Here is a 27,945-nt window from a genome sequence, read left to right on the forward strand (position 1 = left end):
CATTTTGGCATGGCATACTGCTGTGGAGGTGTGTAGAACAGTCAGAGCGAACGAGTCGTAATACGGGACGGGTTTTGTGGGTTTTTGCACTTTCTGGTCGTGTTCGTCGAAAATAAAAGTGTGAAATAGTTATGCAGTTTTAAAAAAGTGTTTTAGAAATACGACATTTTGTTACAAGTTTGTGTAAAGTTTAAGGTGACGCGTGTTGTGTGAAACTGGAACACATTTGTGCAAAGGTTTGCTGGGAAATTTTCACCTTCTCGATTTGTCAGGACCAGGATCCTTGCCAAAGAAAAAGACGTTTTGAAAGATGTTTGAATCCGGGCTAATAAAAATCGCAAAAATCGCTTTGTTTTCTACGTGTTTCATTTCAAATATCCCCAATAATACAAATATCCAACCAAAAATTAGCTGATGAGGTTCTAACAAATCAGGGAAAAATCCCTGCCAAAAAGGGACGACGGAGGAATGGCCACGAAAAGGGAGCACGTGTTACGGTTGAGTGGCGCCAGTACGCGCCTGTCAGATTGCAGCAGTACCGTTCGTCCTTTTTGGAGGAGCAACAGCTCCTGGCTGGTATATATCACGGAAATTTAAATTTGATTACCCGCGCCAGGCAGAGCCAGAACATATTTTATGCTTGGGATTTTGAAATAAAAAAGGGGTTCGCTCCAGTCAATCGGGGCAGCAACGTAAAAGTGGATGTCCTTTTGTGTCCTGGAGGGAAGATTTGCTGGAGGGGCAAATCTTGAGATGGACTTTGATTTATTATTTACCGGTTCGATACATTTCAAAATAGGAAGAATGTGCAGGTTGATCAAGGAAAGAATTTCGAAGCAGATTAAAGAGAGATCCAACTGTTGAGAAATCTTAGTTATAAAATCTCTGGTTTTGAGATTAAATCATTTAATTTTGCTCATTTGATATGATTTTAATCATTTGATCAAAAAGGCATAAAACTACTTAATTTTCAGCTAATATGTAAATGATTTATTTTTATGCATAAATATAGTTTTGCAAAAGTTTAAAATTTCATTCAAACATAAGGCAGCGAATGACAAACATGTTAAAGCTGCCTGAAATAAATTAACCACCACCACCATTCAAACATAAACTTAAAAAAAATTGCAATTGCAAGGGATGAAATAATCGTAAAAAAATCATTTTCACTTGCGAACTTCCTTCACCCGCGAAAAAGAGAGGAAGCGAATCACGTAAAAGAAAATCGCTCCCGAACTTCTCCGAAAAAAATCAGTCTGTTGAGGATTTTTTGTGAATTTCCTTGTCAGCACCACTTCAAATTGTTTATTTCGCTTTGTTTACACATTTTAAAAAGCGACAGGTCTCTTTTCGACGTGTGAAATTACACTTGCAAGTGTTTTAGTGAAAAAGATTTTCCATTTGATTGATTTTTGGAGATTCCTTTAACCGAGTTTTCGTGCGCGAGAGAGGAGAGCCATGCATCCTACGGATTTTTTCTCTTGATGAACGTCAAAAGATTTTCTTTGATGATGATTCTTCCATCGCTGGTCTCAATGCAAATTTTTTGTGTTTGAAAATTGATATTTATATATGATATTTATGGATTGGCAGCTAATATTGTTTCATGTTTTTTCATCGACATATTTTTTTCTTTTACCCTTGTTTAATATTAGAAACGAGGCCTAAAAAAATTTATCTTTAATTTTATATTTCAAAAGCTTACGTTATAAGCCTCTCTAAGACAAGTTGAAAATTGCCTTTGGCAATCTTCGTACAATTGAGTCCTAAAATTATGCCTAAATGTGTGATGTTATTGTTAATAAAGATAAAGCTTATTTTTCTGAGTACAAACGAGTACGACCACAAAGGATTTGAAGTGGATTTTTAATTCAATTTGAAAAAATTAGCTTCGCGCCCCTTTTTGACAGAAAAGGTGCTACTTGACCGTTTGTTCTAAAAGGACCATTTTTGATCCATAAAAAAAAAAATTTTTTGCCTTAAAATGCAAAAAAGTGATCGTAAATGGTTTTTAATCTTGTTTTTTACTTTTGAAGATAAAAATGTACATAGGGCTTTAGGACCGTATTGAATATTTTTATTTTTTACAATTCAAACAATACGGTACAAAAAATTATCAAGGCAATTCAAATTTATCTTTTCAATCATTACTGATATATGAGTCAGATTTGCGATTCCTTTCCGTAGGGTCGTAGAATTTTCGCGTCCGCCGTCGGTGTGTTTTTCGTTTCTTTGGCGTGCGTGTGTGCGTGTGAAGGTGCGGCTGGCTTTGGCTGTCCCGATGACAGTTGAGCCAGTCAGATTTGCGATTCCTTTCCGTAGGGTCGTAGAATTTTCGCGTCCGCCGTCGGTGTGTTTTTCGTTTCTTTGGCGTGCGTGTGTGCGTGTGAAGGTGCGGCTGGCTTTGGCTGTCTCGATGACAGTTGAGCCAGTCAGATTTGCGATTCCTTTCCGTAGGGTCGTAGAATTTTCGCGTCCGCCGTCGGTGTGTTTTTCGTTTCTTTGGCGTGCGTGTGTGCGTGTGAAGGTGCGGCTGGCTTTGGCTGTCCCGATGACAGTTGAGCCAGTCAGATTTGCGATTCCTTTCCGTAGGGTCGTAGAATTTTCGCGTCCGCCGTCGGTGTGTTTTTCGTTTCTTTGGCGTGCGTGTGTGCGTGTGAAGGTGCGGCTGGCTTTGGCTGTCTCGATGACAGTTGAGCCAGTCAGATTTGCGATTCCTTTCCGTAGGGTCGTAGAATTTTCGCGTCCGCCGTCGGTGTGTTTTTCGTTTCTTTGGCGTGCGTGTGTGCGTGTGAAGGTGCGGCTGGCTTTGGCTGTCCCGATGACAGTTGAGCCAGTCAGATTTGCGATTCCTTTCCGTAGGGTCGTAGAATTTTCGCGTCCGCCGTCGGTGTGTTTTTCGTTTCTTTGGCGTGCGTGTGTGCGTGTGAAGGTGCGGCTGGCTTTGGCTGTCTCGATGACAGTTGAGCCAGTCAGATTTGCGATTCCTTTCCGTAGGGTCGTAGAATTTTCGCGTCCGCCGTCGGTGTGTTTTTCGTTTCTTTGGCGTGCGTGTGTGCGTGTGAAGGTGCGGCTGGCTTTGGCTGTCCCGATGACAGTTGAGCCAGTCAGATTTGCGATTCCTTTCCGTAGGGTCGTAGAATTTTCGCGTCCGCCGTCGGTGTGTTTTTCGTTTCTTTGGCGTGCGTGTGTGCGTGTGAAGGTGCGGCTGGCTTTGGCTGTCTCGATGACAGTTGAGCCAGTCAGATTTGCGATTCCTTTCCGTAGGGTCGTAGAATTTTCGCGTCCGCCGTCGGTGCGTTTTTCGTTTCTTTGGCGTGCGTGTGTGCGTGTGAAGGTGCGGCTGGCTTTGGCTGTCCCGATGACAGTTGAGCCAGTCAGATTTGCGATTCCTTTCCGTAGGGTCGTAAGAATTTTCGCGTCCGCCGTCGGTGTGTTTTTCGTTTTTTTCGCGTGCGTGTGTGCGTGTGAAGGTGCGGCTGGATTTGGCTGTCCCGATGACAGCTAGCCAGTTTGATTTGACCCTATCAACACCCTATCATACCATTTCAGCTCGATACACATCGAAACTCGTCGTTCGCACCGTTAATCAGTACCTCACTAAACATCAATCATTTAAAACTCGTAAAATCATCTCAAGTTAAAAGTTACATTGTTTAATCCTTCATTATTTAATTACAAATGATTTTTGTTCTATCTTTCCACAGCCGGCTGTCTAAGACTAGACCATTTCATTTAAAATTTAACAACCGATAAACGGGAAACGTCTCATCCGCAGCATCCGATTGTTTGCCTTGAGAATAATATATAATACCTTTCACCAAACACTATGATTTTGGGTCGCATCATCATCTTCTATGATGAATCCTGACCAAACACCCTATCCTACTAACAAGTTTTCAGGTTCCTGGCGCTCGTGGGGTGTAAGCACAGAGTAAATCAGCTGCCCTAGTAGCAACCTGCGCTAACTAACATTCCCGTCCCTTAAAATCGAGGTCTACAAACTGACATGGCGGGCGCCGTTGGTGGCCAATGACTGTTACCTATTCGCAACTGATCTAGCTTTAGCAATCATGGTGTTTTATCTTTTCAGCGCATTCATACATGCTGTTGATAAGGGAAACACCACTAGATCGTCGAAGCCTATGATCAGTAGTGCTGAAAGGATATTACGGTTCTGTTCAGCAACGGAGGGGCAACCATGGGTGATCTCTCATGCTCATGCTCATGCTCATGCTCAATCATTACTGATATATTTAAGAAATAGTAAATATCAGGTTTTTGTAAATTATTCAAAACCTTTTGAAAATTTGACTTGACTTCAAAAAGTTTTCATATTTTTATCTGATCAATCAGAAATTTTCAAGAATTTTTGACGTAATTTTTACTGAATATTGGACGTTTTTTGATTGAAACTCAGAAAAATTGAAAATTAATTTAATCAAAAATTGGTTATAATACTTTTCGATTGCTATTCCGATTTTATGTAAAAAATTAAGCATTTTTAAATATTTTACAAAAAAATATTCCGAAAATTCTGGATTTTTATAACATACTGTTCCCTGTAAAAGATGTTTTCTTTAATACCAGTTCCGACACCCTAACCTTAAAAACATCCATTTGCTTTGAAAAAAAAAACAAAATGAAATGTGGCTTTTGTCGTTTTTACTTTTTCTTTCAAACTTTGTTAAATTTAAGTAATTTCTATAAACTTATTTTTTGTTACTTATTTTATGTAAAATATAAAGCGTTTTTCAGCTAATTATTGAAGCCAATATAATTTTTATTTTATATTTCTGTCCTGGTTAACTATTTACAAAATGCTTTATACTTCAATACAATGGCATTTGCATTTTATCGTTAATTACAAATAAAATAAAAATGTTTATAAATTTGAATTTGTAAAGATTTTTATTTTATTTGTAAAAAGACTACATAGTTTAATCCAGACATGCATTTGAACGAACTGTACTTGCACTTCCCGTTCTTATAAGCACATCTAGGAGGCACAGAACATGGTGTTTTTACCACCTTACGAGAACGCGTGCCGAACTCTTTGAAGAATTGTACATGTTTTTTTAAATGTTCTACTATTTTTCACTTATATTTTGAGCTAGGCCAGTTCTTTTCATGAAATGTTGTAGCGCCGAAGCTCAATCTGAGATCTTCATTTTTTTTTTAATATTAAATTAAAACTTACCTTAAACAACAATGAAATTTATACATTTGCTAGTAAAGGGCACGATTAGTTGTTTCCTAACATGGAAATCCAACAGCACAGGTTTAAAAGGCCAAAGAATATGCCAAAAACGGGTTTCCGTAAAAATGGTCATCAAACATCCGAAGTTCTTAGCATAGCCCACTTGGCAGCTATTCCGGATAGTTTCTATTTGTTTCACACACTGATAACTGCTGAATATTTCACTGCACGGTTTACTTTAGCCTTATTTTCCTCATTTTTCCGTTACACAAAGTTGAATCCAGAAAAAAACCATTGACATTTGCACGTACAGTTAAAGTTCTGACACAGAGCCCGTGCGCGTACTTTGATTAAAAACACGGTGTTTTTAAATCTTAGAAGAACAAGAGCAGCACCCGTGCTGTGCCGATGCACCTCTGGTTTAATCATTATACGATTTGACAAGTTTTTTTTCAACTTTTTTTAGCAATTAGTATGTTTTCAGATCTTTTGATACAATTGTGAAAGTATGGAACAACAATTTGAAATAAAAATTGTATCAGTCTCTCGTTATATTATTGACATTGAATGTAAATTTAAATTATCATCAACTTGAAATGTATTATAATCTACAAAACAAAATTCAGAATTTAACATCTCTAACCACAAATGCACCTGACCCTTTTCCAGCCTTTTAAATTCCCGCACCACGCCGCCGAACAATGCTCTTTTGGCTGTCCCTTCATTCTCCTCTGTTTCCTCCACGAAAAGCACGAAAACCCTCAAAACAAACTCATGACACCTCTCTCCCTCCCAGGAATATGATCCCTTTTAACCCAAGTCCCAATTCCCTTTCATGTTCCTCGAATCGCGCCAAAATAAAAAAAAAACAGAGTCAACGGACGAAGTCTCTCACATTTGTACGGAGTCTTTGGAGGTCGCCCCGGGAGGCAATATCCGATTTCCAGCCCGATTCTGAGGTCGCTGGGACAAGCCGCGTGAGGTTCTAACAAAACCAACAAGTGTCCCCCCTCCGAACATTAACCGCAACTTTGATCTCTCTCTGTCTCGGTTTCCTTTTGTTCGTTTTTCCCCTGCGTTATTTTTTTTTCAGCTGCAGACAATGCATTACAATTCGTTCAATTGTAAGCAGAACATCCTGGAGTACTACACCTGTAAGTTTTCCTACGGCCTAGCTTGAAAGGCAACGTATTATAAATATGCTGGAGGGTTTGCTTGCGGGGAACGGGGGGAATGGTCTCAACAGGTTGAAAAGGAAGAAACTATACTGAATGACATTTGCATCTGGTTGGATGGTAACACGTGGACGATGGAAGGGAATTGGTTGAATCTTGTATGGAATGAATAATTCAATAATTGAGCTTTGCTTAGCAAGTTTGGTATTTAAATTCTGAACCGGTACAGTAGTTTCAACAGATTTTATATATTTTATAATAATCATATTTTCTCATAACAAAAGTTTCGTCAATTGTTTAAAAGTTCATGGTGTCTCTTTTTTTGTTTTATTATTTGACTAAAACAAATAATTGAAACAATATTTTTTTCTATACTAAACAATGTTATGATAGTTTTGAATATTCTTTTCACTTTCTTAATATCTTAAAGTTCTAATGTATTTTTGTTATATTTGTTTGAATCTTTTTTTATATAATAATTAAACTTGTCTTTTAAATTTATTTTTCGCTGGATTACTTAAATAAATAATGTTTCAATCATTCATAAAAATCTGTTATTCGTTTATGATGATACAAAACATACAAAATAAATAAATTTCATAAATTCGGAGATTTTCTTCCGTTTCCTTACAAGTACACTCAAAAAAATGAGTTCGCGTAAACGTGAACAGAGTTCATGCCATCGGGAACCAGGAAAAACTGTTCAACTTTTATAGTGCATTGCACCATGAAAGTGAACAGTTTTCTTCCTGGTTCCCGTTGACATGAACTCTGTTCACGTTTACGCGAACTCATTTTTTTGAGTGTAAGTATTTGTTTTGAGCCAACAGTTTCTCTTCAGATATCTGGAGATTGTTTTGAAAAGATACTAAAAGCTTTTGAATTTCATATGTTTATAGGACCTTTTAAAAAAAACTCTAGATATACTCTCCGTCAAATTCAATTTGAAAAATATTGTTTAATTAATAGTTCTCTTCATCCAAAATTTACACTTGCGTAGTTTTCAGTTCATTTGAAATTATTTGAGTGCATTATTTGCATTGATTAATCAGGGAAAATTAACATTCCAAAACTAAATTAAAAATGTTCTACCCGAGCTACTCCGCTCTATCCCATACGCCATACGAATTAAATTTGCAGATATAATTGTTCAAAAATATGCTCTAAAATTAATTAGGATTTAAAGCAACAGACATTGCAAAATATAGAAAATCAAAACCTTAAGCTATTGGAATAAGAATAATCAATTTCCATATTGGTATAATTTTTTGTACATTTCACAAAACTTAAATTTTTATCGTAAAAACAAAATACAATATATTTTATTGATTTTTAAATTAAATTTCATTATTATTGTATTTATTTTCTGGAGTCAAGTTGTTTTCATATTTTTCCAGCCAAGTTTTCAAATTTTTGCTTGTTTTTACCTGTTCTGCTATAAAAAATATTATGAAAATTGTAATAAATGCGTACAGGCATAGTCTGAGACATCACAAAAACTACTGCATACTTATTTTTACTTGATTCTTGATAAAGAAAATTTTAGTAAAAAAAAATATAGCAACAAAAAATATTTTTTGAAAACTTTGGCAAAATATTCTGAAAAAATTAAGAGTTCTTTTTTCTAATACCTTTTGAAAATCAAAAATGGTGAAAATCTACTTTTGGCCAATTTCAGATCAAAGCCCGGGGTGGGGATGTAGAGGGTTGATTTGAAGGTTTGAATGATACATCTTTTCGATGCAATTTTACCCAAACAATATGTGGAATGTGTGAAAAATCACATTTGCAGCAGAAAATTTACAAATTTTTCAGACACAATCCAAATTTATTGTTAAAAGTTTGAACTTTTTATTTGATCTGAAAAAAAAAAGTTGAAAAATGTAAATTTAAGATCTATCATCAATCTTCACAGCTCAGTGTTTGTTGTCGTTTTTTAAGAATTAATGTAGGTAGCAAAAAACCAAAATCGATATATTTTCCCGTATAAAAAATGTAAAAATAGTAACATGACAATAAAACATCATTGGAAAAAAAACATGATTTCACCTTCAAACACACAATCTAGATGTGGATTTGTTGAAGCTGTTGATTTGTATGATATAGGAATGATTTCAAAATATAATTAAAAAAATCTAAAGAAAAAAATCGTTACCTTGCCAACCCTTCGAAAAAACACAACTGAACCTCATGTTTTATATCAGCAATTCTCTATGGAATCTACCGATTTCGACCATTTTTAATTTTCGATTTTTTTATTTGGCTCGATTTTGTGGGGACCTTCCCTATGACCAAAGAAGCTATTTTGTGTCATTGTTGTGCCATACCAGTCGCGTAATATTTAATATTTTACCATTTTCAAATATTATTCTTGGTTGATATTAAATATTTGACCATTTTAGTCTTGTTTCAAAACTTTAATGAATGTGTTTTCGATGAGATCATAAAATTTTACAAATGTTTCATTTTTTAACAATGAAATTTTGTACAAGTATTTGAATGAGACTGAACAATCATCAACATTCCTTTTTATTTTTATTTTAGTCGCTGTATTTTAGCAACTTGTGCATTTTTTTTAGAAATTGGTTGAGAAACTTTTCAAACAAAATATTTTCTGGAATGGACAATCATGGACACTATTTAAAAAATCTTAAAAAATGTTTTTTTAGTCAAAATTAAACATTTAGTGGCTATATCATGAAAACTTGAAATGTTATTTCCGATTGCAAATTTGATTTGAGATAAAAACATCTTAAGTCAAAAATGTTTTTGACTGAAATTCTATATTTTCTAAAGAAGTATTTTTTTTTTTCAAAAAATCTCGGCGGCATAATTTTGTCCATAATTTTTTTGGCTCAAAAGTTGCGGACAAAAGTCCAATAAAACATACAAAAATTTTCAAAAATTAATAAATTAGAACTTAGGGAAGTCACATTCTTGTGAAAAAAAAAGTTTACATGAAAATTGGCAAAAAAAATAATACAGTGTGCCTATTTTTTCCCTAATAGTTCTAACTTAGCTTTGAATAGTTGCGACTTTGCCCAAGACACCAATTCGATCAGAAAATTCCTTCAAAAAGTTATTTCTTTGATCATAGGAAAGAAACCCACAAAGTGTGAACCAAATCAAAAAATATCCATTTCCGGTTTTTGTGAAGAATTGTTCCTATGACTTTGCAATACAGAGAAACAACTTTTTACGAGGTGGCGTTACATACAAATTTTTTTTCAAGCTTCAAAAAGCGTTTTGTAAATCTGAACAAAACCTACAAATTGCTTTTAAAAGATAGTAAAAATGTTGCGTCGTTCCAGAGAAATCGACAAATTTAGTAAAACGTAACGCACCCCGTAAAAAGAGGTTCCACTGTACCGTTTGGAATAAAAATATGCAGGGTTTCAATTTGATTGAGTTTTTACTATAATCCTCAATATTTAACAAAAATTATAATACCAGTTTTATAAAAAAGGTTAATTATTATAAGAATGGTGTAACTTATACAGTAACTTACCTTTATTTTCGGAACATTCAATTCAATCATATAATTCAATTCATTTTATTTAACAAAATAACAATTTCACATATTGTGTGACTGGCTTTTTTCTTTTTCGTTTGCCACTTGGTAATATAAATAAAAGCAAATTTTGACAAAAACCTAGCGAGATCAATTTTCCAAAATTTTGCAAATTTTTCCATCTTCATATCTTCATATCTTTTTATCATCAAATCTAATAAAAAGATGGGTAAATCTCTGTGAATATTCTCGTTAAAAAAACTATATCATGATATCTTCAAATCTTATTAGAAAGGAGAAAAAATTAAAAAAATTAAATTAAAAATAATTTAATTTACACGTTTTAAAATACTAGAAAATACGAAAAAAAATAGAAATCAAAATCTATTGTACATTGTGCCTTTTTTTCATTTTTTTCCCATGCATTCAACAGAAAAAGTTACAAAACCAAGTGTTTTAACAAAAAAAAAGTCAAATAAAGCCAATCCCACCCCCTTTTACGGTACCATCCAACCACTTGTTCCTTCCGCCAACCGACCAGCCGGTCAGGCGCTCCCTCCTCAAAAGGACACTGCTGCTGCTGCCTTCACAACTCGCGCTCTTTTCAACGGACTTTTATTATGTTGCTTAGCCACTTGCCTGTTTATGCTCGCTTTTTTTTTTGTTCATTCTCCCGTCTTTTTTGTTCTTTTTCCCCCTTTTCCTCCGTCACCGGTTACCGTTACCACCGCAGGTAGACTTACCTGCGCATTTCAAGTTGCGCTCTTCGCTCTCTCTCGATTCGTACGCCATTTTAGCCGTTCGCGCATCGCGCTAGTCGGAGCGGCCAAGTCAGTCTCTCAGTGGTCGTGCTCGCGGATCGTCGTCGTCCAAGTAGGCGCGCGCGCGTTACGGCGCGTTGGTTCTTTCGCGGCGCAAACAGCAGTGCACAGTGTGTGTTGAGTTGAGAGTTCCAATCCAAGCAACCTGAAGTCCGTTCCGCTTGGAGTGTTTCCGTTCGTCGGTTCTTTGGCCGCTTACTACGATTGGAAGGAGGATTGAAAATCTCCGTCGCGGGCGTCTGTGTGTGTGTGTGGATTTGGGTTCGAGAATCGCGCCTGTGTGCTGGGGATGTGGTCCGGGATGGACACTTTTAGTGATTCGCGGAGCAGAAGGCGCAGAAACCCTGGGCGGTGACCTGGAGAGGCGGCAGCCGCCGCCGCCGCTGAACAACCGGATTAGTACCCTCTAGTAAATGTTACAAATTGCTAAGTCTATTGCTATACCCTGAGTCTATTGCTAACCCAAACTAAGGTGTGGTGAACAACCTAAAAAACAAAAAGCTTTTATTTCGGGTCATAATTTTCGGGGTGATCGGCTTAGTAGACGCGCGGTAGTCGCGGCGGCGTGGATGAATCAACAGGTCATCCACAAGTTCAAGGTCCACGGACTCTACACAATCTATACGCCACCACTACCGCCCTGTGTGCAGAACGCTGTACAGCAGCGGTGTGGTGAAGAGCTCTCCAGAGAGCTGTACAACACGTTTTTTGCTGCTACTCTACGAGTTGAAGTTGGTGTCGCTTAGTGTCGGACTCTTCCTGAGCCCGACTAGAGGGCTACACCACTCTTCCTCAGTTCCCCCATTGTTTTGTCGACAGCGCAAACTTAGAGAAGTGATTCTTTTCCGTTCCTTACCTGGAACTCGGCGATGGGTTGAGTATTATTCATACCCAGCTTCGACGATCCGACGTCGTCGTCGTCGTCACATATTACCGAGCAGTTCTTCGTTTTTCGCTTCGTTTTCGCTTCTTCCCCCCACTCGGTTGGTTTTGGATCACTTCCACTTCTTCTCCAGTACTCTGGTTGAGCTGGGGGATCCAAGGGGAGTGAGCGGTGTGACTTATGCCGCCCAGCTTTGCGGTGGTGATGCCGTCGGAGTTTCGATGAGTTTCAGCAACGGAGCATGCCTTGACATTCGGAGGCGAGACCTTGCCGCTTGTAGCGATTGTAGCGATCGTGGATTACTAGATCGATTTTAACTTGGTGAAAATTACTAACGAAGTCTAAATTTGACTACCACGTGGTTTCGAATTGGAAGAGAGCACCTTCTGCGCGCAGTTCAATTAAAATTTTAGATTGACCGAAGCGTGAGTAATTTGAAGTTGTTGTTGCATTTTACTACCCATCAGATTCAATTTTGGTGCACGGAAATCAACAACCAGGGGAAGAAATTGAAACTCTGAATTCAATCTATTTTGGGGGAAAATGTTTTGTTTATTTTATTTTCGAAAACTGACGGTTATCATACGTGAAATAATTTCCTAAACTAATCCAATTGATGCTCAACTTGATTTTTTATTATCTTGTTCGATTTATTCCTTAACCTAAACTCATCGAAAATTAAACTCGCAAAAAAAAGCATTTTTTTCGACACTTTGGCAGTTTTCCTACTTTGTTTGTTTGGCAAACTGTCAAACAGGAAAAAGTGCGAGTTTGTTTGTATGTTTGCCATAGTCTAATACCACCTTAAGAACACTGGGCAAACATAATTTAGCTCAAATTTAGCAAAAATATAAAAACAGCGCCAATAACCAATAAAGTATTGTCAAACAATCGAAAAATCTAAGAATTACTGGCAAATATTATGTATTCTAGTTCCATGGTTCATATAATCAGAATCTAATTAAAATTTTCTGAAGAATTACCATTTGGATTTAAAAAAAAAAGATTAAGAATAATACAATTGTTTGAATATTATGAAATTTTGGAAGATAAAAATAAATTATTCTTGAAGTACGGCCGACAAAAATCTGATACATAAAACATATTTACTAGGGTGGGTACGTTTTTCAAAAAGTTCTCGGATCAAATTTTAGTATGGTTCCCCTTGTAGGGCATGCCCATAGGGACTTTCATGCCAAATATCAGCTCATTTGGTTGTAAACTGGCTGCGCGCATCAGGGTTAAAGTTTACATGGGAATTACTATGGGAAATTGGAACTTTTTGTTCAAACGCTCCTACATGTCTGAGAAAATCACGCGCCAGCTTCTGGTATGGTCAGGCCTATGGGGAATGGTCTGGAGAACACTTTTCCCGAAGAGAGCATATGGATTCGTTGTCCCTAGACCTGGCGCATCGGCAAAACATCCGATGTCTCCGGAATCAACGGTTTTCCCTCAAAAAGCATCAAATTTTCCTTAGCATGCTATGAAAGCTTGATGAACACTGCGACGCCATATGTCAGACAGCTACCACGTGGTTGAAATATTTGCAAAAAAATACAAATTCGCTAAGCAAAAATTCTGGATTTGACTAAAAATTATCAGGATTACACGAAATGATCATTTTCTAGTTAAAAAAAAGGTTTGCAATTAAATATTCCAGCCGTTTCTCTCCCACGTGGTAGCTGCCTGACGTGTGGCGTGGCAGTGTTCATCAAGCTTTCATAGCATGCTAAGGAAAATTTGATGCTTTTTGAGGGAAAACCGTTGTTTCCGGAGACATCGGATTGTTTGCCGATGCGCCAGGTCTAGGGACAACGAATCCATATGCTCTCTTTGGGAAAAGTGTTCTCCAGACCATTCCCCACAGGCCTGACCACACCAGAAGTTGGCGCGTGATTTTCCCAGGCCTGTAGGAGCGTTTGAACAAAAAGTTCCAATTTCCCATAGTAATTCCCATGTAAACTTTAACCTCGATGCGCGCAGCCAGTTTACAACCAAATGAGCTGATATTTGGCATGAAAGTCCCTATGGGCATGCCCTACAAGGGGAACCATACTAAAATTTGATCCGAGAACTTTTTGAAAAACGTACCCACCCTAATTTACGTTTAATAATTAATGTTAAATCAGTTGGGTCACTTGATAAACAGTTTTGATTTGAGATTAAAATTGAGAGCAGACTTCAAACATGTATTTTTAGAAATTTCTCAAACATTTAGCTAGCTCAACTGTTATCTTGTTGGAAAAACTTATCATATTTAATATCTTAAAAATTATTGAAAATGTAAATATTTTAATTTGTGGGGACGAGCAACCAACACTTTCAATAAAACTAGCTTAGGTTTCCTTCGAATTTCACTGTTTTTTAAAAGACCATTGCAAATTATTTCGAGTTTGTTTAAAAAAATGAGGAAAACAATACTTCCTAAAATTTAAATATTTATTGAAAAAAAAAACTTGTAAAATCAATTGTAAACTGTTCAGAATACATTGTATAATGATTATTTATGTATTTTCAATCAAATAAAGACACAGATCGATTTAAGTCGAACATGTTTAAAAGAATAAAAATATTTTCACAAATTTATTGATATTTAGCAAATTTTAGAAAGCAGCATTAGTGCAATGATTTTTGAAACATATATTTTTAACTTAGGCTGGTTCAAATTTAATTTAATGTTTTTGTCCTCGAGAATGTAATTATAACAAAATGCTTTATACATTATTACAGTTATGCTGCTACCGTAATTTTTAAAATTCCTGTGAATTTAAGTTTATTTTTTAGTGGTCCTAAATTTCCAAACTGGCAAACAGTCTAAAAGAACCTTATTTGATTGAAAGTATAAAAAAAACGTAATACATTATATTATAAATAGTTAACAATCGATTTTCCAAATTTTTTCAAAGCAAATTTTTATTTTCAGCATTAATGTTTGCCGCTTTTCTTATTTTTTGTAAGGTGGGAAGGGTGGAGATGAGAAAATTAATAAAATATTCAGTAAAAATTATAAACTAGTTTGTAAGGAAATAATCATCGAAAAATATGATTTTTGTCACTTGACCTTTGCCGGATTGAGGCAAAAATTAAAAAATAATCTAGTTGTGCCTCGATTCTAATAACAGACCAAAAATGTCAAATGGTATTTTTTGTGAAGCGTTTTTTGGTTCACTAGAAAATCAGTAAAAAGAAACGTATCTGTTTTGCTTGTCTTCCAGTAAAAAATTTTTTTTTTGAAATTTGATGAGAAGCTAATCGAATTAATTTTTTGAACTGTTCGAGGTTTTCTTTATATAAGCGAGATTTGAAAATAAAATTCATACCTTACGCTTTTTTGATTTTTATTGGGCCAGCTAACATTTTTTCAAAAAAAATCTTCCCTTTTTTCAAAATATTCGCAAAAATGTCGAGAGGCATAAAATCATTTAAATTGAATTTAGCTTGGCCGTAGCAAATATTTTTTGATGTTTATGTCCCTCGATTCTCGCCAAAATCGAGGGGGGCTTGCTAAAAAAAAATAAAAAAAAAACATGGTATAATCATTTGAATAAAAAAGTGTTTTGAAATGCATTTTTGCAATTCCGTCGAGAAACTACTTACTTTTCCTGTCATTCTTGAACGACGAAATAGCCTACTTTTCTGTACCAAAAATAACAGAATCTGATAGCAACACTTTTCAAACTAAAGGCTGATATGCTCTACTTTTCAGCACTCAAATGGGCGCTGAAAAGTTGAAATTTTCAGTACTTGTTTTGAAAAAGAACTCTTTTCAAAAATTTTTGATTTGAACGATTTATTGACAAAATACATGAAAATTTGACTTAAAATTTTACTTAATGGGTGTTTTTCGGAATTGCAAAAAATGTTGTATGGAACTCGTTGCAAAACTTGATTTTTCAGCACTCTTCTTATTTATCCAACTCGATGAACCTCGTTGGTTAAATGTTTTCGACTCGTGATGAAAAAATCCTCTTTTTGCAGCTATTTGCATCATGACTATTGCAATCATCAGTTTTCAAAATGTAGTATTGTCGATTGTTTTTCTAAATTTGAAATTGAAAAATATGGGGGTATCGATTGTCAAGTATGAGAATACATAAAAAAAAAAGTTTTTTTTTTACATTTAGTATCAACTGGGACACTTAAATGATTTAACCAAAATTTAGGACAGCATTTTAGCAAAATTAGTCACAGAATCTTAGATATTATGAATCTTTGCACAGTAACAAATTTTTTACAAAACGTTTTTTGAAAAATGATGTTAAAATTCAAGTGGTTTATAATGGATTCAAGTGATTTGACGATATTTTCTATAAATTTTCCACCCGAGAAAAACTTGAGTTCGTCACTTCCGCTCAATCACCTCCGTCGAAATCACTCTCGCTCACTCATTCTCACCAATCGATCCGCCCTTCTCCCGTTGAGCCCCAGCTCTTCGATTATCTCAATTAGGTTAACCTTTTTCGCGGTTGAGCCGGTACTGCTTCCCCAGTCCCAACCAAACTGAACCGGATCAATTTTCCGCACATTCTTGCTGCGGCCCTGACCAACCCTATTCGGATTCAAACACACTTTTTTCCAAAGCCTACTGTTATTTTTTCGTTTCTTACGAGGAGCACATCCCTCTCCAAAAAGCTTCAAAGCTTCAATCCATCAGCGCAACAGTTTTCTCCAGGCCTACTTCGCGCCAAGGGGTCGTTTAATGAGACCCTTTTTTCCGCTGCCAGACCCCTCTAATTAAGGCAGCACCTCACTTCCACACAAACACATATGTGATGTGTACTTGTGTGCCACACCCTGCACAAATACACACGCAATGCAGAGGAGGACGTGAGGGACCCCTCCTTCGCCTCCCCCCTCGATTTTGAGGTTATTGTCGCCTCTTTGTGTGTTTGTCTCTCTCTCTCTCTCGTCATCATCAACGGATTCGAGACTTGGTAACTCTTGGTCGTCGTTATTGTGTTGGAGTATTTTTTTTTTCGGTTTCTTCCACGAGGAAGAGAAGCCACTCTGCGACGACGCTGTTGATGTGCTTTATTAAAATACACCTCACCCATCAGTTTCTTGTGCTTCCTCGTGGCCTCGCACCCTCGTGCAAATTAAGTCAACGCACCTACCGACGTGCGAGGGGTCCACCAAAACGAGCGCCGCACAGACATTGTTGGAGGTCAGTTCTCTGGGAAAATTTATCGGTTACCCTGAATTCAATCAGACGATAACGTTTAACTACAATTCCAGATTTTTTTTTAAGGTCCTATAAGCTACACTCAAACCCCGTTGGTTTGACACCAACTATTGTCAAACGAACGGGGTCCTTTTTTAGTTTGACACCCTTCTTACACGGAGTTCACACACACTACTAAACGTTTGTTTTGATAGTGTGCGTGAGCGCCGTGTAAAAAGTGACAGTTCGTCACTTTTTAGTTTGACTTTGACCAACCAACGGGGTACAAACTAAAAAAGTGTCAAACGAAAAAGTGACCAACCACCGGGGGTTGAGTGTATTGTTTTACTTTTCTTCGACCATTCCTTTTTGAAATTGATGTATAAAAATAGATTAAAGAGATTCATTTTTTACCTATAACACCTAAACTCCAAAGCTCGAGAAAAAGGAGAATTTGTATGGAAATTTTCTCTTTTTCTGCAGCTTCCATTATTGTCTTGAATTGCCCGATAACTCAACATTAAATCTGCAGGATTTTTTTGAAAACCATAACAATTTTCCTTCGTTAGAAACATTTGAAAAATTAATAATGAAATACGAAATATTCTTTTGACTTGTATCTGAATTCATTTTCGCATTCAAATTTTCAATCATTTATAAATCATTCGAATACCAAATTTAATTTTAACGACTTTTAAACTTCATTATAGACAGGATTTATACTATATTTGTGGCATTTGAAACCAGGAGGAATCTATTCAATTTTATGGTGTAAAATTTTATACAAAAATAATTTCAAAAATTCTGTAATTTTTTGTTACACTCAACCCCCAGTGGTTGGTCACTTTTTCGTTTGACACTTTTTTAGTGTGTACCCCGTTGGTAGGTCACTTTTTTCACGGCGCTCACGCACACTATCAGAACAAACGTTCGGTAGTGTGTGTGAACTCTGTGTAAAAAGGGTGTCAAACTAAAAAGTGACCCCGTTCGTTTGACAACAGTTGGTGTCAAACCATCGGAGTATGATTGTACTCAACTGTGAAAAATCTGGGAGACATCATGTTAAGGGAAATTTAATGTACTTTCCGAATCTGCATTAACCCAGATGGATCATTTTTTTCATTTAGAACAAAAATTTTCAATTTTCTAATTTCTTGTTTTTGTAACTAACTTTTTATGATATTTAAAGTATCGAAAGAATTGTTTTCCAAATATTGCCAAAAATTAATGTTACGTTCCATGAATCAACTTGATTTATGACTTCTGCTTTTTCCAGAAAAGCAAATATTTCATGGCTTAAAGTATCGCAAAGAGTATCGCTTAAAAAAATTAAGATATTCTGCTAAGAAATGTTTTGAAAAATCTTGAAAATTTATCTAGATATTCGTCTTCAAGCTGCTAGTATGTTTTTGATTTTACTACAACAAATATACATTTTTAAAAAGTAAAATTTGATGATAAATTGGAAATACATTGAAAATTAATGCTCATCATCATATTTGAAAAAAAAAACAACTTTTTATGCTTCCTGATTTTTTAAGTTTTAGGGGGAGAGGGGGTAATATGCACCCCCTAAGGGAAAACTGTGATTTCACAACCATTTCAGCATTACTGTGGAAGAATTTTGTTCGATGTTCTAAAACAACTATTATTCTTTATCATCCATTTGAAAAAAGTCTTATAAAACCTCAAAAATGTTCGAAAATATCAAATTTCCAAAAACATTTTTGATTCATTTCAAACAACCATGCGGGGCAATATGCACCGCAACATTGGGGCAAAATGCACTACAACAACGGGGCAAAATGCACCACAACATGGGGCGAAATGCACCGGGTAAAAGCAGTTTTCACTAGTCATCACTAGATGACACCGCTGTTTTTACAAAGGAGCTTCACAGCGGTGCATTTTGCCCCGACCACGCTTTTTGCAGAAAATTTAATTGAAAATGCATTTTTTGATGTTTTTGAACTCATCTATCTACAGAATAATGAAGATTATGGAACAAACTATATACCTCAACACTTACAATATCAATAAATGATTTTTATTCTGTCCAAAAATCATAATGAAAGTTCAATGAAAATTAGATGAAAACACAACGTTTTAAAGTTTTGCAAATAACTTAAGCTGTTTTTATACTACGATGCTCAAATTTTACCAGCATGGTTTAGCAATGTTAAGCTTCCAATTTCTATGACTTTTTCCCGGAAAATTCTTCCAAATACCGAGAAAAGCAAGGGGTGCATTTTGCCCCGGGGGTGCATATTACCCCCTCTCCCCCTAAGTTTTTATTGGGGAATCATTGTTTTTCGAATCATTGGTTAAAAAGAATAAGTACTATTGAACAACATTTTAAAATATGTATAATGTCCTAAACAAGAGAGTAGGAAAAAAATATTATTTCAAAAATCAGCCAATTCATTTCAAAGAAGTAATTTGAAAAAAACAATCATTATTATCATATTTTAAAGATAATCTCGCAGTCATTTAAAAAATGACCAAAAATCTTAAGATTAAAAATGAATAAAAGAAGAAAAAATAAAATATTTTTCATAACAACATCCATAAAACATGGTCAAATATATTTTTTTAAATATTTTTATTCAAACAGTATTATTTTGTATTATTATTTGGTAAGCTATGAATTTGAAAGTTAGAATTTTGAATATTTTTTGCTTTTTTCTTCTTAAAATCATTGCAAACTTTATTTCAAGTTGTTGTCCCCCCTGAAAAAATTCCCTGACAAATCAGGGGGCAAAAAATAACTTTTGACAAAATAGACATTTTCATTGGAAAAAACTTATTAAAACGATTGTAAACTTTTTATGTGTTTTTATTCAAATACAGGATTGGTATTCTTTTCACATTTTTTTAATTTTGAGGCAACAGACAGATTGATAATATTTTTTTTTCATAAACTCTTTGATAGTTTGCAATTTTTTTTATAGTAGTACAACTGTTACAGTAGTGATGGGTAAAACATTTTGTTATACTTTTCGCCCAAATTAAAAAAAATATGCTTGAAATTTTGAATTTTGTTTTGGTATTAAATACAACCAAATCAGTATTTAAAAAAAGGATATTTTTTTTTCATGACTTCAGATGGTGTTGTTTTTATTTTTGTAATCAGAGTTTTCTGTTGCTGACCACGTTAAGTAAAGCAAGTCATTAAGAACTCTAAAGAAAAAATAAAATCTTAACAAATTGAAAAATTTAAGATTTTTTTTTATCGCAGATTACTACGAATTCTTTTTTATTAGGATGGTAAGATAATTTATTTATGCTAAAAAAATAATTTATTTAATGCAACAAAAATTAAAAGTTCATAACAAACATAACTTTATTAGCAACAGGTCCTTTGTCCCTAATTACAAATAAAGCGATTGATTTTTTTCAATTATTTTGATAGCAGGGTTTTTTATTATTACATCAATTTTTGATTTTTGAAACCATTGAACAATTGCGATTAAGACATTTTATATTTTAAAATCATTAAATTTGATTTATTTGCAAAAAGCTCTCTCAATTGCAGTTGTTCAAAAGTTTCTAAAATTCTTGATCGAAAGTTTGTTCAGTCAATGGTTTGTGAAAAAGAATTAAAAATAAATTGAAATGAAAATCCCAGCTATCAAAAAAAACCCCTGCTATCCAATTCAATTCGATTTATTTTATTAGTATATAATAAATTAACAATTCCGTGTTTCTTATAAACTAATAGAGTTTTGGAGTTCCTTTCAATTATGATTTGAACTATAATTCATTTTGATGTAAATGGATATTCTAACAAAGGATTTGGCAAGAGAAGGAAACAAAAAATACCTTCCCCTGCTATCCAAATAATAAAAAAAAATCATTTGCTTATTTTTTTGTAATTAGGGTCGAAGGACCTGTATCTGATAAAGTTTCTTATGAACTCTAAATGTGTTTTAGTATTGGTTTTCCTTTTCTGCGTAATGAAATCATCAATTTGAATGTTTAACTAAAAGTTTCATAAAGAGACAACGTCAATTACAATTAGAGCAATTATTTTTCAATATTAGATAAATTTGAAACAAAAACCCATTTTTTTAAATATCTTACAAATTTTCTTACAAATTTTACAAGTTTAAATTTTAGTTTTTTTTCTTCTCCCGGATTTTTTGAAGAAAGAAAGTGGGCGGACAAAAACCAGGAAAATATTGTAATTTTTTAGTATTTTCTTCTTTGACTCGATTGTTATAATCAAAAATGATTAAAAAAAACAGGTAAAAAGACTTAAGCGATTTTTTATTTTTATTTTTTACTTATTGCTCAGATATTTAAACAGAAAAATAAAAAGAATCAGTCTTTCAGTTTTTGAGCCAACTTGTTTAAAAATTTTGAGATATATCTTGATAGTTGCGCAGGAATTGTCACTCATAAAATATTATTAATTCGATTTATTCAAAACGTTCCAATTTCCCAGAGAATACCTCCCGTTCACCGGAAAGGAAGATCAACGATCAGACACTGTTTTGGCTCCCGGTGGAAAGGGCTTCTCGTTTTTATTTTTTTTTTTCAACTTTTTTCGACTGTTCCTTTTTCACGCGCTCAAAATTGTACGTCTGTTTATAGGTCGTAGTAGGCATTTATTATCGCACACACACAGAAAAAAAAACACATGAATTATGTGTTTAACCTGTCGGTGCGCGCCTGCTGCGATGTTTAAATCCCCCTTCCCGATGAAGTGCGCCTGACGCTACCTGGTGACTTTTCAGTTTTTTTGCTCTTTTTCCCTGCTCAATTCCTTTTTTAATTCGTTTTTTTTTTTGCTGTTGTTGTTGCTACCTTTGCATGTGTGTTGGCTCTGCCATCACTGCCGCGCAGCCCATGTTTATTTATTCACGTTAACTTCGTTTTTTATCCATCTTTTTTATATTTTCTGATTATTATTCCGACCCCACTTCCGTCGCATAACTTTACATTCGATTTTATGCTTTTGTAATGGAACATCTTGTCTATTGCGCTCAAATGTGTGTGTATGTTTCATTATAATAATTTTTGACCTTTATTTTTTAGCAGCCGTCTTCCTTTGTGTTGATACCCAATTATGAATATTTTATTTTTTAGCCGCTTTAAACCGTTATATATGTTCTATTTACTAATTTTTATCAGATTTCTCATATGTTCGCTTGCATTTATGTATCCATTTATAACCAAATTTTTATTTACTAAATTTCCTCAACCCCGCCAACCAACCTCAACCTTACTAATCGAAACTTCTTCCCCGTTTTTTTATCGTTGTTATCGTTTTTCTCCCACAAAACGAAAATCTCTCCCAAAAAAAAAAAAACAAAAACAGGTCACGGTGGAGTAAACCAGCTCGGCGGAGTCTTCGTCAATGGGCGGCCCCTGCCCGACCTGGTCCGGCAACGGATCGTCGAACTCGCCCACAACGGGATCCGGCCGTGCGACATTTCGCGCCAGCTGCGCGTCAGCCACGGCTGCGTGTCCAAGATACTATCGAGGTGAGATTTCCGCGCAAGGGCGTCTATGTGAAGTGATCTGTCACAATCTTGTAAACAAAGTGCTATAAAAATCAATTTCGCCTCCAGATACTACGAAACGGGCAGCTTCAAGGCGGGCGTCATCGGCGGCTCCAAGCCGAAGGTGGCCACCCCGCCGGTGGTGGACGCCATCGCCGCTTACAAGCTCCAGAACCCGACGATGTTCGCGTGGGAAATCCGCGACAAGCTGCTCGCGGACGGCATCTGCGTGCACGACAACGTCCCGAGCGTGTCCTCGATCAATAGGTAACTAAATTCGCCATTATGGCAAACGATTTTATAGCAATTTGACGTTTCTCTGTTTCCGACAGAATTGTTCGCAACAAAGCGGCGGAAAAGGCCAAATACAGCTCGCGCATGGACACCAGCATGGATGGCGGTAGCCCACGGGGAATGTCCCGCGGACAGGGTCAGCAACAGCAAGCTCAATCTGGACAGAGTGGATCTCAACAGCAGCAAGCCTCCGGCCAGGAGTGCATGAACCAGCAGTCCATGTCCGATTCCGAGGGAATGATGAAGAGCTCGCAGGCTTCCGGCGACAACGTCGCCTCGGGTTCGTACAGCATCAACGGGCTGCTTGGATTGTCGCAAAAGTCGCTGTCCGGAAGTAGCTCGAAACGGCGCAAAATTAAAGAGGATCCGGGTTGGTTTGCCATAAAGGTTGCTATAAAAGTACTATTTTCTCACGTTTTCTTTTGTTTACACAGATTTGAAATCAAATATTCTTGGCTGTATTAAACGGGACAAGGTACTGAACCCGCACGGCTGGCAATCTGTAAGTTTCTGGATCTTCCGGAAAGGTATCTCAAAACTAACCTCAACCTTTTAATTTTGACAGGAAACCAAAGACATGCAAGAGATGGCTCACGATGGCGGACAGGACAAGGGAAATAACAACAATAACAACGATATGTACGTGGGTGGCCCCGTGGACTTTGTCAGCTCGATGGCCATGGCCAACGAGGACAACTCGGACAACCAGCAGAGCTTCACGTTGAGAGGTACTTAACCTCCAAACCCTACTTGACAGATTGAGGTAAATTTCAAATTTCCGTTTACTTACCAGCTGAGAAACCGCACAAATACCACCGGGAGGACGCCCTCTCGGTCGGGGTCATCATCGAGGACGACTCTTCCGGAAGGAAACACCAACAACAGCACCACCATCCACAACACCCGTCCGACCTGGGCAAGAGCCCGGGCGGAGGAACGGCCGGCGGCTACGAGAAGATCCTGACCAGCGAGATGCTCGCGTCGTCGGCGGCCGCTGCAGCTGCGGCAGCGGCGGCGGCGGGCGTCGGCATCGGTCTGAAGCGCTCCCAGGACGCGTCCCCCTCGATGGCCCAGTCCATCGAGTTCCTCAGCGACATGAACAACAACATATCGCAGAACCAGAGCTTCCCCACGACGAGTTACGAGACGGCGGGTGCGGGCGGAGGCGGTGGGTACAGTACCGGAGGGCCGGGCGAACCCGGTGCGGAAACGGCTGTTTTAAACCCGCACATTGCCTGCTCGTCCAACTATTCGGCGTTCCTGCAGAACACGGACCAGTTTGCCGGTGAGAGAACTATGCGTTTTTTATGGTGAAATGTGACAGTTGAAGTCTCACTTTAAGTTTCTTTTGTTTACCTTTCGTAAACGTCAAACGTTACAAACCTGTTAGTTGAATTTTTTCTGGATCAAATCAGATTTTGAAAAAACGAACTGGCACAAAGTTCTATGTCTGAGTTCGACGGATAACCATATTCTAATTTTAAAAGATTATATAAGTTTGACGTTTGAGTGAGGTTAAACAAAAAGCTGTCAAAATATTCAGCTGAAACCTTCAAAGCCAATTTGAAGACCCCCTGACGAAGATGCCTTTAAATTGCTTCGTGCAAACGATAATTTCTAGCAATACAAAGAGTCTAACTATCCTGCTCGTTCCTAATGTACAGTCATCCCTCATATTCGGAACAGTTTACAGCTCGGCCAATGTTCAAAAAATCATAGAAAATCGTTAATTGAACTAAATGATTCGCTTCTACCTTCATTTGAAAGCTTTTCTGGCGATCTTTCGAATGCTGTATTGAACTTGCTGTATTTTTACTTTTAAATCAAGTTTTTGAAGAAAAACTTTGACCCTTGAAATCCACAAATTCGGAACACTTTTTTCTTACGGATGTAAACAAACTTTGGTTCTCTCCAGGAGTACACATTTTTTACAAAATAATGACTTCACGCAATGAAACCAACGAAACTCAAGCTTAGTTATGTTTTATGAATGGTCTGATAACTTTTTTTGTAAAAAATATCAGTTCAATTCAGGTGTTCCACAATTGTGGGTGGCACAATAACATCCCACAATCATGGAACAGGCAATTTGGAGGCAGATTTTTTCTGCTCTGGATAAAATAGTATTGAAATGAGGGTTATTGTTCAAAAAGTACTACTTTTACTAGTGAAATAGCAAGAGAATGTCCAAATGAAGGTCCTAAAAATAGTAGTGTCGACAGAAAAGCTGCATTTGGCATGTTATTGACAAATTACCACAAAAGTGTTCCGAATTTGTGGGTGTTCCGAATATGTGGGATGACTGTAAACATTAACTAACGTAAGGAGGATAGACTCTTTGTTTACACTTCAACATTGTTTGATTTACATTTTTTTGCTTGATTAGGTCCCTCAATTGAGTTTTTGAAGGATATTTTTCGAAGCCCAACAACATTCTGAACGTCTAAAAAAGGTTAAAATTATTTGTTTGATTAATTACGGAAAAACAGCTTCACGATCTTTCGTGACAGAAAGTCACTTCTTTGACAGCCTGTTCCAATACACTGAAACTCCGATGGTTTGACACCAATTGTTGTCAAACGAACGGGGTCACTTTTTTGTTTGACACCCTCTTTACACGGAGCTCACACTTACTACCATACGTTTGGTTTAACAGTAAATGTGAGTCCCGTGTAAAAAGTGACTGAATCCGAAATTGTTTTGCAAAGGCATTTTTTCTTCAACAATTTGCATGAAAATTCCAAGGAACATTCTGATAAATTTAAAATTGTCAATCGACCACCATGACGTTTGCTTGAAATTTTCTTGATCTAGTTATGTCGGACAGTTGAAAGGGTGCTTAGTTTTAAAATTAGAGTTGAATCTATTCTTTGCGCAATCCGATCATAATATTAACATTTTTGACAGGGAAAAGTTGCAAAAATGTATGGGAAAAAGCCAAAAATTTCAAAAATCCGACAAAAAATTGCGTTAAATGTGTAGGATCATCGTCAAGTGTGAGATTTTTAAGTAAAATTTTATGACAATCAACTTTGTCTAAGACCGCAAAACGATCCGAGGTAACCCTGACGAATTATTAGCAATTTACAGAAGACGATTTTGTATGATAAGGTATTTTTTTCATCAGCTTAGACAATCTATAGCGACCTTTAAAACTTATCGGAATTGGCTCAAAATTGGCACTATTACTTATTTTTGTCTAAGGAATCTAGTCAGAAGGTATCCCTGATGTCGATTTATTTTTATTGCCACCCTTATGTTGCCTCATAAGGCCGACTTTCAAAACACGGAATCCTGAAATTTAAAGAGCGGTTTTTTTTCTTAGATAAAGTCAATTAGAGGGAAATCTTAGCAATTATCATTAAATTATATGGAAGTAAAATAAATATAACAAAATTTAAACTCATAGCTATGACTATTCAAAAATTAAAAATTCAAAACCTGAATTCAAAAATTAAGAAATTTGGAAAGAATTTTTTTTTCTAAAATTTAAAATAGAGCAATTCAAAAATTCTTATATACCAACAATGAAAAGTCAAGAATTCAAAAAAAAACAATAATAAAAAAAGTCGTTTAATTTTTTTTATTGTACTGTACATTAGAGTTTCACAAAAAAAAGTATTTTTGATAGATCCTAAACATGCTAAATATGATTTTAAATGCAGGAATTTGCGTTTTAAATTGTTTGCACTTGACGGTTGGTAAATTTCGATTGAAATTTTGAAGTTTTTAGAATTTTTTGCCCACTGATTTTTCAAACCGATTTTGAACTTTTTTAAACTTTAAAAAATATTTACATGTGCCTAAATTAAAAATTTTAGTAATTCTTAAATTAAAAATTCTAATATTTTGAAAATTTTAAATGTCTACAAAATGCTCCAAGGTTGAGGTTGTTTTTCTGTTTTTTTAGAAGGCAGGGTTGAAGAATTAAGGAATTTAAAATCTCCAAAAAAATTAGAACCTGAATTCTCGATTAAATTTTCAAAAGGCCCTATCTGCATAGAAAACCCATGAAGGATATGTAGGTTGTTTTGAAAATTTAATCTAGAATTCAGAAGTTCAGAAATTTCGTAAGAAAAAATACATAAATATTGGAAAAAATACAAATAAGATTAAGAGGTTTTAAATTTTAAAATACAGCCATTCTAAAATTCTTATATACAAACAAAAAAAAAACAATATTTAAAAATTAAAAAAGTCAGGAACTCAAAAAAACCAATAGTGAAAAAATCGCAAAAAAAAACCTTTTTGTTGTATGGAAATTAGAGTTTCACAAAAAAACTGTTTTTTTTAGAAGGCAGCATTGAAAAATTTAGGAATTTAACAATTTAAAAATTAAACAATTTCTAATTAAAAGTTAAAATATTAAAAATTAAAGACATTAGATATTTTGTAATTTAAGAATTTAGAATCTGAGGAACTTGAGAGTTGAAGAATTTAAGAATTAAAAATTAGGCCGTTGCATTTTTTTGAAGTTTATGTCCCTCGGCTCTGACTTAAATCGACTAAAATATAAAAATTGAAATTACAAGCCTAGATTTCAACATTTGAATGAAAAAAGTGTTTAAAAATGCATTTTACACGCGTCCAGTTGCTTTCCAATTATTAATTTTCAAAATATCGATGCATTAACGGAAAAAAAATCGCGAAAAAAAAAATCGTTAGACTGTGAATTGGTATTTCATGAAAATTTTTAATGTTTTCAAAGGAGTTCAAACATGCTAAATATGTTTATAAACGCAGGAAAATGCATTTTAACTGTTTTTCAGTTAATTAAACTTTAACTTTCATTAAAATTTTGAAGTTCTACGAAAAAATATTTTTTTGCCCCCTTTGGAATGGCCTTATGGATTATTTTAAATTTTTAAATTCAGAATTTTCGATTTTTTGAATTTTTTTTTAATTGTAATTTTATTTTTTTTTAATTTTTATTTTATTTTTGCAGGTTTGAAATTTTTAATATTCATAATTTTATAAGTTTTTAAATTTTTTATTTGAGTTTTTAATTAGTTTTTAGCATTTTGCAGAAAATTAAACCATAAACAACTCTCCCTCTCATCTTCCAGCAAACCCGGAGCTCATCTTCCCGACCGCCTACACCCAGTACGCGCCCGGCTACGGCTCGTTCAACTACAACGCCCCCTTCACGAACCAGAACCTGTGCCGGGACCTCGGACAGATCCACTACCCCGAGGAGCAGTGATCGGGTGACAACTCAACCAACCAACAATGAATCAATGAATCAGCACAAAGAAGAAAAACAAACAAAATCAGATTTGAAACATGACAAATTATATAAGTGACATTACAAAAACAAATTGGGAATGTTTTGACGTTTGCGTTTTTTGAAAGAAATCTGCCATCTTGGATTGTGTTCGGATCGGGAGGGA

The 27,945-nt window shown here is 35.6% G+C and overlaps 1 protein-coding gene across 1 annotated transcript; it reads left to right on the top strand.

Moving 5' to 3' along the window:
- On the top strand, window positions 1–27,880 carry LOC6038312. Its single transcript, XM_038248662.1, has 9 exons — window positions 1–236; window positions 6,294–6,354; window positions 22,078–22,243; window positions 22,331–22,528; window positions 22,594–22,925; window positions 22,990–23,057; window positions 23,121–23,283; window positions 23,349–23,840; window positions 27,622–27,880. The coding sequence occupies exons 2-9, from the start codon at window positions 6,303–6,305 to the stop codon at window positions 27,756–27,758; spliced, it is 1,608 nt and encodes a 535-aa protein (XP_038104590.1). The 5' UTR covers window positions 1–236; window positions 6,294–6,302; the 3' UTR covers window positions 27,759–27,880.
- Window positions 27,881–27,945: the final 65 nt, after the last annotated feature.

This window comes from Culex quinquefasciatus, chromosome 1, assembly GCF_015732765.1.
Source record: "Culex quinquefasciatus strain JHB chromosome 1, VPISU_Cqui_1.0_pri_paternal, whole genome shotgun sequence".
Classification (NCBI taxonomy): domain Eukaryota; kingdom Metazoa; phylum Arthropoda; class Insecta; order Diptera; family Culicidae; genus Culex; species Culex quinquefasciatus.